The 15,855-nt window shown below is 42.2% G+C and overlaps 1 protein-coding gene across 8 annotated transcripts in view; it reads right to left on the reverse strand.

The window, feature by feature from the left end:
* Nucleotides 1-260: 260 nt before the first annotated feature.
* Nucleotides 261-15,855, reverse strand: part of MYO5A (myosin VA) — a 199,203-nt gene continuing 183,608 nt past the window's right edge. For all 8 annotated transcript variants that reach the window (XM_032343758.1, XM_032343754.1, XM_032343756.1 and 5 more), the window contains 6 exons: nucleotides 14,554-14,643; nucleotides 12,606-12,756; nucleotides 9,243-9,525; nucleotides 7,401-7,575; nucleotides 6,691-6,771; nucleotides 261-6,433 (listed from right to left, as the gene is read on the reverse strand). In XM_032343758.1, coding sequence (XP_032199649.1) covers nucleotides 6,281-6,433; nucleotides 6,691-6,771; nucleotides 7,401-7,575; nucleotides 9,243-9,525; nucleotides 12,606-12,756; nucleotides 14,554-14,643 — 933 coding nt within the window. In that variant the 3' untranslated portion in view covers nucleotides 261-6,280. The remainder of the gene's footprint in view (nucleotides 6,434-6,690; nucleotides 6,772-7,400; nucleotides 7,576-9,242; nucleotides 9,526-12,605; nucleotides 12,757-14,553; nucleotides 14,644-15,855) is intronic.

Below are 15,855 nucleotides of genomic sequence, written 5' to 3' on the forward strand. Positions count from 1 at the left end.
TTCTCTCTCTCAAATAAATGTAAAAAAAAAAACCCAAAGCTTAAGAAGTATGTTGTTAAAGTTGAAAATTTGGGGATTTGCCAGCTACTTTTCTGTTATTTATACCTAGTTTAATTCTATTGTCATCTGAGAGCAGACACCATATGATTTCTGTCCTCTTAAATATTAAAGGTGTGTTTTACAGCCCAGAATGTGTTCTGTGTTGGTGTGTGTCCCGTGTTCCATGTGCTTTGAGCTTATTTATATGACGCTAACAAAAATCTTTTATTTCCATATCTTTATTTGAACAATTTTCTATAATAGCTAGGAGAATACAGCATTAATGACGCACATTTACTAAGGACAACATTAGACAACTACAAATTTAAAGCGTAAATGTCAATCTGATATTGTTTTGGTTTTCATCTTAGTACTAGATGATAACTGGTGAAAACCCATGTTTCAAAGGCTTTCGTTGATATGAGGTGAATTATTAACTTAATTTTTTAAAATTCCATGTGAGATATGCTGGGACGGTTTCAGTTTAAAACCAGAGTTATTTGATAATGTGTTTCACTTCTTAGTATTTCTGCTTCTTTCCTAATGGCCATATATTTTCAAGGATTAACTGTATCATGTTTTTCGACATAGATCAAAATGGAATCCCTTTTCCAATCCAACAAGGAAAAATACTTGAAAAACTGCAATGTTCAGTTTCATTGTAGTTAAATGACACATCCGTTTCACAGTAAATTAATAACTAGAATTAGCAATTCAAATACAATATGTTAAATGTCATGATGAGCTCATTTCTCAACATTGGTAGAGCAATTTAAATTTTCCAAGGACACAAAAAAAGTAAACATTACTCCAGGAGTCCACAAAAATATATAACCAGCAATCATAAATTACAACACACATATCCACATTTGAAGGAAAAATTCACCATTTGTTGGAAAATATTAAATGGCTCAAGTGATTCAGAGAGCCTGAAATGTAGGCTAAAGTTCTGTAACATATGGTAACAATAAGATGTTTGAAACTATTGACTGAAAAATGCATGAAAATGTACTGACCTACCAAGCATTGAATTATACACACCAGTTTCCACTCGAAAAACATGTTTCTTTCAAAGATTTCAAGCTGTATCACAATATTGAGGAAACATTAGTCATTTTCAGTCATTTTAGGAAGCTAATGACACTCATGAAGTTAAGCTAATGGATATTTTTTGCCAGACCAAATTAGAAAATTAAAAAAATGTATAAAATGCATCTTGGCAGCTATTTCACAGAGTACCTTCAGTTCCTGATTTAATGAGAAATCTACTGTATATAACTCCAGGTTGATTTAATTTGGGGTAATACAATGGATTAGAACTTAACAGAACTCTTCTCTGTTTTCATTCAAACCTTTATATATAGTACAGGGTTCCTAAAAAAATTTTAAAGCATGTCCATGGAAGGTTTTGCAGTTGTACCCTTTAATCTGTATTAAGAAAAGATCAGGGAGAAAACATGCCATTAAAGCATTACCAAGAAGCTAACTTAGCTATTTCTTCTATATGTTCATTTGCTTCCTTCTGACACAAAGCCCCCCAAACTCAGGACCACTCTCTCGGCCCACATTCACCGGCTCTGAGACTGGTGCTGAGCTGTAGTACCTGTTTGGAAAGAACAGAAAAGACAGGAAGGCAAAGTCCCAGGAGGGAGAGTCATGCAGGAAGGAGAGAAAGGAATTCAGGGTTGGAGGCCCCGCCCAACCCAAACCCTCACAAAACCTTGAGGAACATGGCCAGATGTCCTCTCCAGGTAAGTCCATCCCTTACAGAGGAGAAGTTCCAGAGAACTTAAGGCAGCTCTCGAGGGAAGGGAGCAGGGGTTAAGGCGGTCCTCACAGCACAGCCTGAGAAGAAATCACAACGCACTTCTCCGTGAGCAGAGGCCACAGCCATACGTGGAGCCTCTCTAACACGCATGCAGGGAGCACACCTCCTAGCTCTGGAGTCAACACTGGCAGCATGCACACACGGTAAGGTTCAGACACACGGACTTGCATATGGCTTGCCTGGGGACAGGCCTCTGAAGGTGCCCTGGGGTCTTGGCTGCAGGCTGCACAGCTCCCCTGGGGGCTCTAATGTGGCTCTGAGTGGGCTTGGAGAGTAACCTACCTCTTAACTTTGGGGAGGCTTGCTCAACTTCCAGGTAGGTTGAGACAGCCTGCTGTGAATTAAAGACCTAAAGGCAGGGTGTTGCACCCTCCAAGGGAGCCCTGACTCATCAGAAAAATCAAACCTAGGTGTAGGGGGGAACGGCAGAGAAGAAAGCTGCCAGGCTCTGGGCACTTCATCTTGTTAGCACAAAGAACCTGGCACATGGCACTTGCTCAGTTCCCAATTCTGCCAGTTGCCAATTCTGATAAGAGAAGGAAAAAGAACACCTCTCGCTGACCCAGGGCACCCCATGGGTACTAGGAGAAACAGACTGTCCCCTGGAGACTTTTCAGTCTCCTGCCTCCACCTGTCCACTGCACAGCCTCGGCTGCAGGCAGGAAAGGGGCGTTGCCGGAGGGTGATGTGACCTCAGCAAGTCTCTGACCTTTTCTTTCTCCAATTATCATCAGCAAGTGACAGTCGGTCAGTGGGTCATAGCTACCCTTCCAACCTTCCAGCGCTGCTGTGAGGATACAATGAGGTAACAGGACGTGCACCTAAGAAAAGCATAGCCAGGTGCAAGGTTTGGGTCTGCACTAGAATGTCAGGGTCACACATGCATTTTTGCTTTCGGTTTCATCCTAAACAGTGGAAGCTCCCCAGAGGACCCTTGATGATGTCTTCTGGGGAACTCTACATTCTAGTGACTCTGTGTGTGTATGTGTGAAAGAGAGAGAGACAGGCAGAAATGGAGGCAGCAGGGGAGAGAGAGAGGGGAGGGCAGGTGGGTATATGAATATTGTGTAAGGATTTCTCAGGATGGGACAGGTGCCCTTTTACCTAAGGTACCAGGAGAATATTTTCTTAAAACAATCACTACACTGAAATTCCCGTATTTTCAGAGCCGCCCTCACATGTTACTAGAAGATCTGATCTCTATAACACAAAATTACTCACCCAGAAAGAGCCAACTCAACTCTCAATTATCCACTAAAACAAAGGCAATAAAGCAAATCGTACAAACTGACTGGAATCCCCAAATATCCTTTCAGTAGGCTTTGGAATAGATCTTTTTTGTACTTTTCGACTTGATGATAGAAATGTCAGGTACATGGAGATTTTTCAAAACTTCCAAAGCAATCGCTTTGTGGACCTTACCTTCCCTCTTCTCTGGTTAACGTTCAGGTCAGGCAGACCAAAGTCTTAACCTAAGAAAAGCTACAAGGACAATGGTTCATTTTTCAGCCTTGCATTCCAAGATCTGAGCGGAGTCTGTATGTAAGGTAAGTGGGGAGACTGTTGAGAAGGAGCTGTTAGGACAGAACCGTGTTCTTCCAAGATCTTTCTCTGAATTCCCACTGTGTGTCACAGGGGAAATATGAAAAAGCAAATTAGAGATGATGTTAAAGAATGTGCTGCCGAGAAGTGAGAACAACAAATATCAGCCTGAAGGGAGGCCAGAGGGGCATCTGAGGACTGACACCATTCACTGCCTTCCACATAGTCAGAGTCGGTGAGCAGGCGGGTGATGTGATGCATGGCTCAGCTGAGAGAAGGGAAGGAGTGAACAGTAGAATGGGCGGGTGGAGGGCTGGGGAAGGTAGGTTTGAAGCTGGGTGAGAAAGCTGATTGGAGAGAGGGTGAGCTGTCCTCAGAGGCGCTAAAGGAAACCCCTAGTCAGCAGATTACTGTTGTGTCCTCCAGAAAGTAACAGAGTAAACGGAGTTGTTTACCAGGTCTTACGGCTCCCTGGTTGTAAGGTATTCTTGTCATGACTAAAGATATTTAGGCTGCCAAGAGAAGTTAATTCAGATCCCCATCTGAGGTCCTGGGTAGGCCTCAGAGGAAAGGGAGCCTGGAACAGTAGAATCTTCGTGTGACCATCACTGAACAGGAGAGATTCTGGCCCAGGTGTGGAACAGAGTTTCCAGCACTTTCCAGCAGAAAGGCAGGAGACAAGAGAGAGATGTTTCAGGCTAAGAGCTGTCGGGGTAGGATATAAAGACTGCGATGGCAGCAGAAGCTACAGTGTGCTGTTGAAGACCCGACAAGATGCAGGTTGTGCACAAGACATGTTACACAGGGACTAAGCTGGGAAAAGACCTGGAAGGATTTCCTGGTCTAAGGTGGACTGCCTACACCATGGTGGCAATTTTTTTTTTTTTAAGCATCTCCCCTATGCAATGAGTCAGTATTCTGGCACATTTTGCACTAACCAAAAGATTACAAGAGCTCATTGTTCACTGAAAACCACATTGACAACTGGTGAAAACTAAGAGAACCTGAAGGAATCAGTAGTGTTTTTGGTTGATTTTGCAAATAAATAAATGTATCCAACCTGAATACAGCAGTACATGATTCAGTAAAAATTACCCAAACTAATCCACTTTCGAAAAGCATGTAAAAATCATGTACATTTGAGAGAGGTTATATCTACACCAACTTGTGATTTTACATTTAATTAATACCCCAGGATTAAGAGGCACCAAACACTGATCTTTCTATTCAAGGATGAATTCACTGAGTAACTGCACCTCATTTCTCTATGATCCGAGCGCTGAGAGGAGAGAAACTTCAGATGTGCGAGGGTCCAACTTCTTACTATATAAATGAGGAATGTGAGGCCCAAATAAGTTAAAAGACAGTGTTAATCTTTTAATGATAATCTTTATCATGATTTGAAACTGACTTCCATTAATATTGCACATGTTTTAATAAGATGTCATTTTTCATAGACCACCTAACAGTTATGTTATATAAATCTATGTTTATAATTCAGAACCAGAGTTTCTAATGAAAGCTAAGAACTTGTTCTTGCACAACCTGAAAGACCCATTGTCTAGGATTTCCAGGAAAAACTGAGAAGATGCTTAGTTAGGATTTCAGAATGAAACTTACAGGATCTGGGTCTTATTGAAACATATCCTCTGTAAAATTTAGCAATCTTCAGATATTTCTTACATAAGTCTTAAAGTATTCCTAATATGATGCTCTTTAAAGTATCTAGTGGTACTGAGAACATTTATAGAAGTTGCTAAGCTTAAAAAAAAATGGAACCATAGTTATTTGTTACACACCTTCTTTTGCATAATTTATAGGATAATCAAGGTTTCAAGACCTGAATCTTCTCTAGATAGTGACTGAGATTAATTCTTAATAAATTAAGAAGAAGAAAGAAAACCTGTCAGTACTGAAAATATGCAGTGCAGGAATCTGGCCTGGGAACTAAAAATAAGTCACTTCACAGAACACTGTACCCCGATGTGATATCCACCCAGGGAAGATTAATGAGCACATCAATGTAATACATTCTGAATAAATAATGACATCAACAACAGCCACTTTGTCTAATCCTATCCCTAAATGTCAAACATTTTGTCATATTTCTACATGACTTGCCAGTGTCTGCTACTTGTGCAGGTGAATCTGTATATATTTGCACATAATCCAGTTAAAACCGATCTGATTGAATTGTAAACAGAGTTGATAAAAGAGAAGCTTATTGTTGTAGTGCCTAATGAGAATATCGCTTATATATTAAAGAACACAGTATGTAGCAGCAATTTAAAATGCTCAGTAAACTACAGTACAAATGCACTTCTATGCTATATGGCAAACCAATATTCTCTTAAGATCTCTATAGCATAGGGACACATAGAAGGAAGTTACTTGACAAGTACTTTACATATTGCCAGTTTATTTCTTTGATCAACTTTGACAACATCAACATAACTGATTCCTGAACTGATATGATATGTACTCAATGGCAATTTTTCTTTCAATTCTTCTGGTCCGCGCCGGGGAGGCTCCTTGTGGGTGCTTTCCTAACAACACTCATACCTGGAATTTACATGTTTACCGTACCACTCAGATGCAGTGCTAAGGACTAAATCCCCCCTCCTTCTGTCATTCACCTGCATGTACCTCGGGATACCTAACTGGTCCAGGCTGAGTGTTGCTATTAAGGTAACACGGCACAAAGAAGCCTATCGCTCATCCCCAGGTGATGAAAGTGTTCAGGGAGATTTCCAGTTAATAACTTCTCATTGGAAAGATAAGTAGTGCTGTCTCTTTAAAAATGTCTGTTCAGTAGCTCACTGGAAATAATGGGTTCTTACTGTCCCTGTTTGCCTTGGCATCGCGTCACTTTCAGACCCGTGATATGAATCCCAGGCCCAGGCTGGCTGGAATCTGGATGGTTTCCAGGGCGAGGGAGGATGGGTTGAAAGGAAAGGTGACAGGAAAGATGTGTTTAGCATCCATGAGCAGCTGAGGCGAGTCTTTCCTGTCTCGTAAACGCATCTGAGATAAAAAAAAAAAAAAAAAACAACAAACAGCGCGTCAGTTCTTTATAAAGATTTCTCCCCCACCAAAAATATACCAAGAAGTCCTCAACTAATAAAGAATGTTTTTAAAACACTTCCTTTCTCTAATAAGCTGTTATCAAAAAGGCAATATACTGTTAAAATGAGATAACACAATAATAAAACACATTTTCTCTCAATAAACTGTAAAATTTTCATTCAGAAAACTGAAAAAGAAAGCTTGGGAGATCTTACCTGTATAGTACGAATAAACGATACAGAGACTCTTTCTTCAAACTCATTAACTGGAGTATACAAATTCAACACTTTGACAATCTGTGAGAATGAAATGATCAAAGTTTTTAGCATATTATCAAACACACTGGGTACTTATAACCTGGAAAAGTAAAAGAATCTATGAATAAGTCTGTAATTCTGCTCAGGGCTGGGTTAAGGGGAGAGAGAGAGCTGGTCTAAAAGCATATTTAACTTTACTATGTGAATTTTTAAAATAAGAATGTATTAATGTAATATTTGTATATTTTAAGAAGCAATATAAATTTGGAAAAACAACCAAAGTACACAAAAGAACACAACATGAAAAGGAAAAGGGTCCTGCTCAATCTTCTCAGTCTACCCAAGTGGCAACCGTTACTAGTGTCCCTTGTTTCTATCCAGCTGCTTCCTATACAGAGTCTACATACAATCTAGGTAAGATGCCTACATTATGAGACACGTAAAGAACATTAAGAAAGTGCAGGAGCCAACACAGAAATAACTGGCAAAAGAAAAATGGGCTCGTTTATGCCTTTGTCTTGTCTTGTGCTGTTGCCACTGTCCTCAAATGCCTTGTCCAACACATATGAAGCCAGCTCAGAGATGAGAGCAATAGCTGGGGGGCTTCTCACTTCCCTGTCACCCTTGCTGACTGCTACAGTGTCTCTCAGCAGGGGGAGGCGCTTCACCTGGGCAGTAGTTAGAGCACTGCACATGGAACAAATGGCTTCTGCATCGTCATCTGTCTTCTTTTTCACTTGCAAGAGCTGAGCAGCCTGAATGAGTGGTTCCAGGGTTTCCTTAGCCCCGCTATTCATCAGGTTCTTGTCGCGCAGCCATTCTTCCAGCTGACTGACATTGTACCTATGCCAAAAAGAGAGAGAGGGAGAGAATGCAAATTTACTGAATGTTGTCATAAATGTCTTAATTTTTTATGTACAGCTTTGTCAGGAATCTCAGTGAAAATGACAGGCAGTATTTTTGTTCAATTTTCTTAAATCTTACCAGCTGTGCTTAAAATTTTATTATAGCCATGAGGTTTATAATCATAATTATATAAGAGTAAATGACTAGAGGATATAATTAACTTCAATGGAAGGTAGAAATGGAGCCTTACAGCAAAAATTATGAAATAAAACTTGCTGAAAATCAAAATAGAACATCCCACATGGCCGTGTCCTTATTAAACAGCTGACCAAAAAAGGCTTTCTAGCTTCTTTTACAAGTCAGAGGAGAGAAATGATAACCTTTGAGTACCCTTTCCTCCTTCAGTCAAATTCCAGGGTAGTCACAAAAAACAAGATGTTCCCACATAGAACTTGTGCCACAGCCCTCTTTAGGGAAGAGCCTGGGTGACAGAGTAGTGGCCTACAGAAGCCCAGGGATAGAAGAAAAGGTAAGTGCGGGCAGGGGGGAGCACTGGAAGAGACAGAGACCCCAGATGTGGCAAGAGATGTAGAAATCACACAGATGCTGAGGTTTCAAGAAGTGGTCAACCAGGTGACAGTAGTTCTCATGCTAAAATGCTACATGGACACACGATCAGAACTTTGCGGTCAGGCAAATAGGAGGCAGTATGATATTACGACAGCGCCTCACTGTATGGAGAAATACATAAACAAAGCTTATAAAGACAAGTAAATTCTACAACCTGAATGAAGGCAATATCTTTTTAATGTTAACTCCAATGGATGTGTGTCAGAATGGAAAATTTGAAAAGAAGGCCAAGGTTTCCTGAGATTAACTAAAGACTTATGTAGGAGAGATCCTATTTTCCTCTCTTGGTGACTATTCTGTTTTAAACAAATGATTTGCTGGGGCCCCTGATTGGCTCAGTCAGTGAAGCATTTGTCTTTGGCTCAGGTCATGATCCCAGGATCCTGGGATCAAGCCCTGTGTTGGGCACCCTGCTCAGCAGGGAGCCTGCTTCTCTCTCTGCTGCTCCCCTACTCATACTCTATCTCTCACTAGCTCTCTGTAGCTCTCAAATAAATAAATAAAATCTTCAAAAAAAATTATTTGCAAAAAAATCAATTCTATTATGATAATGGCTTATGCTGAGGGGTAGCTGGTCATAAAGCTGAGTTCACACTTTCTTAAAAGACAGAGGGGCACATTTCCAGTTAGAGATCTATTAGACATGCTCTTGCTGCCATGGTACAAAAAGGTATTTTGTCAAAATAAATTTCTAAGAGAAATCAAACATTAGAAATCTTCTTTATAAAAAATTTGATATTTTCTTATGTACAATTAAAACAGACACAAAAGATGAGGAAGCAGCTATCTCAACTCAAAGTATTTTTTATCATCTCTCCATTCCCTCTAACAAGTCAGTGTCCTGGGGGAGCAGGGTTCCCCAGTAGTGGAGGGGAGGACCTGCTGAAAGGCACAGTCTGAAGCAGTCACTCATGAAAGTGGAGCCAGCCAGGCCAGAGAAAACAGCTCCTTGTGTGTCGTCCCTGGCTGCATGGCTGGTGGCAGCAGACCCCGCACCCTGTCTGGACACAGGGCAGGAACCGGCCTCCGCTCACCTGATCTGCATGCCTTTACTCCAGGAGCACATGTCCTTGCGCAGCAGGAGGTTGTTCAGGGTGACGGCCCCCACGATGTAGAACATTTGCTTGACCACCTGCTTGATCAGTTCAGGGTCCATGCCGTGCTGACACAGGACCGAGTGGAAGGAGTTGAGCTGCCGGAGGATGGAGTCCAGCGTGTAGGTGCCCTCATCCGCGATGCTGGAGGTTCGCTTTCTTAGCCCTGTGGGCTTCACCCCAGACACGCCCTGAATGGTTTCATGCTCCAGCATGCCGGAGACTGCAGGAGGAGTTCAAGTGTTAGAGGACGCCTGGTCCATGTGCACACACACCGGCTCATACAGGCACGCACACACTCTCACACATTCAATTTAGGAAAATGAGTATCAAGAGAGGGGATAAGAACTTTCAAAAAAAGGGCTTCCAGATTTTAAACTTTAATGAAGGAATAATTCTTTTTTTTTTTTAAGATTTTATTTATCTATTGGACAGACAGTAGTAGTAGAAACAAGTAGGCAGAGAGGCAGGCAGAGAGAGAGGAAGGGAAGCAGGCTCCTGGGATCATGACCTGAGCCAAAGGCAGAGGCTTTAACCCACTGAGCCACCAGGCGCCCCTGAAGGAATAATTCTTAAATGCAGAAAATTTACCCATGAAATTAAGAAATCTTTTTTTTTTTTTAAAGATTTTATTCATCCATTTGACAGAGATCACAAGTAGGCAGAGAGGCAGGCAGAGAGTGAGGAGGAAGCAGGCTCCCCGCTGAGCAGAGAGCCCGATGCGGGGCTCGATCCCAGGACCCTGAGATCATGACCTGAGCTGAAAGCAGAGGCTTTAACCCACTGAGCCACCCAGGCGCCCCGGAAATTAAGAAATCTTAATGGCGCATTTTCTAAAATACAAAGCAGCCCAGCTTGTATTAGCAAAAGCTTGTGATTTTTTTTTTTTAAGATTTTATTTATTTGGGGCACCAGGGTGGCTCAGTTTTTAGGCAACTGCCTTTGGCTCTGGTCATAATCCCAGGGCCTGGGATCAAGCCCCACATTGCGCTTCCTGCTCAGCGGGAAGCCTGCTTCTCCCTCTCCCACCACACCCTTCTTGTGTTCCTTCTCTTGCTGTGTCTCACTCTGTCAAATAAACATAAAATCTTTTTAAAAATTTTATTTATTTATTTGATAGAGAGAAAGAGAGCCAGATAACACAAGCTGGGGGAACGGCAGAGGGAGAGGCAGGCTCCCCACTGAGCAAGGAGCCTGATGTGGGACTTGATCCGAGGCCCCTGGGATCATAACCTGAGCTGAAGGCAGATGCTTACTTAACCAATTGAGCCATCCAGGCGCTCCAAGCTTGTGATACCTTGGAAGAGTTTTTGAGAAAGACACAGAGATTAGAGAGAGGAGAAGAGATTCCCCAAGGATGTCTGAGCCCCACAGGCAAACCAAGTAGCAAGGACAGCAGGAGCCTGGGCAGTGAAGAGAAGCTTTGGGAGGGCATGGTTGTGTGGGGCTAGAAAGCTGGACCCTTCCTTGTCTGGAGCTTCCCGCAGCAGCAGAGAAGACTCGAGTTAGTGTCAGTCTCCCCTGACTTGGTCTTCTCAAATCTGGGTCATTGCTGCTCCCTCCACTGTGGCCTCACAGTGTTTGGCTTATGCCTCCTCTAGGATGGTTGTGGGAGGATCACCCCTGGCCTGGTAGCCCCTTGAGAGCAGGGCCACTCCTGGTTCATCTTTATATGTCTTATTCATTTTATAGCTCACAGTGCTAACCAGTTTCCACAGAACCTCACACTGACACAAAACTTTGGTGGTTGCTATCAGATCCCTGGGAGATGGGCATGGTGGCTTAAAGTGGGACATCTCAGAGGTAAGCTTCCTGTTTAGCCAAAAAAAAATAGGCAAAAGTAGAAGAAACACTGGCTGAAATTGACCTTCTGTGCATCTGTGTCGCCTCTTACATTTGAGCTAACCGACACTGCTATGAATACACAACTGTCAGGGGACAACTGAAGAACTCACCCCAGATGTCACTTCCTGAGGAACTCACTGCCATCTCCCATGGCTTCCTCAGCCTTTCATGTTTCTGCTTGGTTAACTGTGGGTGTGCGATGGAAGACAGAATACTAAGGGCAATGACGAGGTTGTAGAAATGTGGAAAACATGTGTGGGAAAAGAAAGGGTAGCTGGGAGTAGTCTTAAAAAGCTGCTGATAGGGACGCATGGGTGGCTCAGTTGGTTGGACAACTGCCTTCGGCTCGGGTCATGATCTTGGAGTCCCGGGATCGAGTCCCGCATCGCGCTCCCGGCTCCACGGGGAGTCTGCTTCTCTCTCTGCCCTTCTCCTCACTCATGCTCTCTCTCCCTGTCTCTCTCTCAAATAAATAAATAAAAATCTTTAAAAAAAATAATAAAGCAAAGCTGCTGATAGGGGCGCCTGGGTGGCTTAGTCAGTTAAGTGTCTGCCTTCGACTCAGGTCATGATCCCAGGGTCCTGGGATCGAGTCCCACATGGGGCTCCATGCTCACTGGGGAGCTTATTTCTCCCTCTCCCTCTGCATCTCCCCTCTGCTTGTGTTCTCTCACTCTGTCTCCCTCTCACCGTTAAATAAGTGAAATATTAAAAAAAAAAAAAGCTGCTGATAATTTGCCCAAAGATAAGAGTTTGATAACTTAAAACAAATTTAATTCAGTTCATTCAAAATTAACAGCCTGCAACTTATATATGCCTCCTAATTTCTACTTCATATATGCTACACATTCCAAGGGAATGTATGTATGTAGTACACCCAGACAGAGTACACACATATAAAGAGAGGTACACTAGTTAAGTACACATATACAGAAACACCACTGTGCACACTCCAGTCACTTATCAGTGAGAGACCACTACTTTAAACAAAACTGCCTTTGACAATTCCACAAGGGCCTTGAGATTGAGCATCTGAGACCTATTCTTGTGGCCCGAGCCCTCTGACTGGAGCCTAATAGCCAAAGTGCAAACCCTCCCTGGCCTCCTGTGTTTTAAGTGGACCCCAAGGAGGCCCTGGGTTGCAGTTTCTTAGGCCAAAGTTTAAAGTGCTTTTGAAAAGTGGACAAGATATGTGTATATCGCTGGGTCTAGAGCAGAGCCCAGTTTCAAGGGACAGGCACCACCCAGTGGGGAGATTGACTAGATCCTGTCACCTCAGTCACGTGGAAGCAGTGATTTTGACATATCCCAGTTAGTCACAGCTGAGGTTCCAGCATGACTCAGCTAAGTTCAGGATTGAGTCTTACTGCTTTATGCTCTTTGTGTGAAGACAGGCCTCCAAACAAGTGTGGCCGCTGGGCCAGAGAGACCTCGACATCAACCCTGCCCTCGCCTTACCGATCATGGGCTGAAGGATATTCTCTAACACCCGCACGAGTTGCTGGTAGATCTGAATAGCCAAGTCACTTAGCACCTGCCGGTACTCTGCCAGGTCAAAATTGGTGAGGCAGTGTTCATTCTGGCGAGATGTGTTGTGTTTCATAAAGCCCTAGAATCAGAAAGCAAAGTTACTGACACCAATGAAAGAAAATGCCTCTTCTAACACCTCTGTTTGATCAGATTCCCCTGCTGTCCTCTCTCTGAAGAGTTTCCACCTGTTCCACTCTCGAAGGCCACAGAGTCATTCTCAAATGCTCTGTGTGTTTGTTTCCGTCGTATTCTCCCTCCACTTATTAGCTTTTGAGTAATATCTACACTTGGCAAGCTTGGCAAACTAGAGGTTAACCCTTTCCAATAACCATGTCAGTGAAACAAAATGGGGGAACTTAATTAGAAAAAAATTAATGACTGTTTTTACTTATGATGCAACACATTTACTGCCAAACATTGAATTATCTAAAGTACTAACCTCTTAACTTCAGTTCTGTTAAACAGAGTCCTATTTGTAAATACTGCACCCTAAGGGCATACATAATCTTTTTAAAACAGACCAATTTCTACTGAGATCGGTGAATAAATAAAAAATTTCCCTTTATTATGTTTCATGGTAACCATATATGATTTCCAGTCCAAGCATAGAATGGAATTTTTTGGTGGTATTAGTTAAAATGGAAAACCAACTGTACAGGCATGTAATGTGTCAAACATTGCCTGCTTGATAAACTCCACCTGAAGTCGAGCCTCCCTACAGACTACCTGACAACACAGTCTAGAAATGGGGACTGACAGGATAGCTGATGGCCCCTCAGAGGAATTCTAGTCTATCTGTCCCACCTTCCCAGGGGCTGTAATCTTACTCGTATTTATGTTTTCCATAATTTTCCAGGACAACCCTCTGCTCTAGCCTCTGGGTGCCCAGAAAATACTACTGGTCAGCTTCTCCACCTGCACTCCAGGCAAAAAATGGAAGGCATGGACAGCAGTGGGTAGGGGCACAGGCTGCAGAGGCTGATGGCTCCAGAGCCCCAGCTCTGCTCCTTCTGACTAAGAGGATCTGGGCAAGTTGATGAACATCACCAAACTTCAGTTTTCTTATCTGTAAAACTGGGTTGTAATTCCTACCTCACAGAGATGCTGTAAGAATTAAGTAACAAGACTGTATAGAAGTGCTGTCTGATATATACTCAGTAGACCTTAATAAAGAATAATTATTAATATATCACATAATTTTTAAGTTTATCAAACACCTGATGAACATATCACTGCAAATAAAAACAGAATGTTTTTGGATCAATCTAAAGAAATATGCTTCAGTTTGATCACCTTTTATGTACTATGGAAAGCCAAAATTGATGAATTTCTTTAAATTGTTTACTATTTCTCATATCAGTCCCTGAAAAGTCCACTTTCCGCATACTGACAAGAGGTTTCACTGCTCATAACAATTCATTAACTAATGCTCATTTTATTTCGGCTATGCTTTCTCATAATACAAACTCTCAGAGGAAGAAACTATGTTGCTCTCCAATTCACTGTTTCATAAACAATGAACATCAAACAAAGCTATGAGCTTCCAACCTACCTCTGAATGCAGGTTTCTAAATTAACAACTGGGGGGCGCCTGGCTGGCTCAGTAGGTTAAGCATTTGCCTTCAGCTTGGGTCATGATCTCAAGGTCCTAGGATGGAGTCTTATGTCGGGCTCTCTGGTCAGCAGGAAGACTGCTTTTCCCTCTTTCTCTGCCCCTTCCACTGCTCATGCTTTCTCTCTCTCACTTGCTCTCTTTCTCTCAAATAAATAAAATCTTTAAATTAACAAATGGTTAAATGTTCATGCTTTTAAGTTTTTCCTTAAAGAGGGTAGACGAAAGTACATCATGCGGGTTTTGTAATCAAGGTTTCCTCACCTCTTCCCCACTGTACTGCTTCAAACAGTGCAAAAATCGGCATGTGTTAGAGAGCCAGAAGGAGACAGTTTCAAAATCATCACCTCTTTTCTGAAAGAGAGAAAAAGGCTAAATTCACTTTTCCTTATGAAAATAGCAACCTGAAAGTAAGCAGACACCAGAAGGCCCACTTTTTTCAGTTACATGATAATTACAAAAATAAATCACATTGCAATTGTAAATCTTACATCATTGCTAGAAAATTTCAACCCTGTGTTTGTTGTTTGGTTGTTATTTTGCTCGGCATCTATTTTCTTGCCATTAGAAAAGGATGCCCACTTAGGTGATGTTAGTTTAGCAGTCCCTTTCAGCAGTTACATGGAGTTAAAAAATTCATCATACCACAGCTTACCCCAACTCACTTCCCTCAGGATCAGGGTATCAGAAAGGTCTGAAAGCACAAAGGGATGTCCCAGACTATGAAGTGCTGAAACCCAGACTAGGTTACAAATTTGGTCAACAATAAGATACAACTCCTGAGCAGAGACTGAGAAATGGGGTAGAGGGAGTCCTGTGCAGAATAGGAGAGAGGGGAAGCTGAATGGCTCTACAGCAGGACTGGGTCTAACAACCAGCTGCTAAATCAGAACAGGGAATCGAGGCAAATACACTTCAGTTCAAAACTGGGACGGGAGACAAACTCACATCAATTTTGAATGGCATCAAAAGAGTGCTATATGTGAGTACCCACTCTTTTTAAATTTTTAAACAATTTGGTATAATAAATAGTCAAACTAGATAAATATCTTTATGCAATTAGGATAAGAGGGTGAAAATATGATTCGTTTTGCTGTGTTTGTAAGAGCTGACTTAGAAATTAGTAAAACTTGCAGGCTAAATGCACTATAGCAACGATACACCAAAAATGAAGTGAGTTATATCAGAAGACATTCATCAATTCTTAAATGTTAAATCTTCAGAAGCTCCATGCTTCAGTAACAAGCTAACTCCATCCAAAACTGCCCAGGAGGGACGGGGAACCCGTGTTTGTCAAAGGCTCGCTCCCAGGGGCTGCAGGGAGGCTTGTGTTTCATGAGGATAGAGCTTCAGGTGGGGAAGAAGGAAAAGTTCTGGAGGTGGGCAGTGATAGCGGCTGCACAACAACGTGAACACACTTAATGCCACAGAACAGTGCACTGAAAAATGGCTAAATGGTAAATTTTATGTCTCGTATATTTTACCACAATTAAAACAAAACAGTGCATGAAAGACACCTTAGATGTGAGAGCATACAGTGGTTATGTTAACTAGCCACTTATCTTA

Source organism: Mustela erminea, chromosome 5 (assembly GCF_009829155.1).
Source record: "Mustela erminea isolate mMusErm1 chromosome 5, mMusErm1.Pri, whole genome shotgun sequence".
Taxonomy (NCBI): Eukaryota; Metazoa; Chordata; class Mammalia; order Carnivora; family Mustelidae; genus Mustela; species Mustela erminea.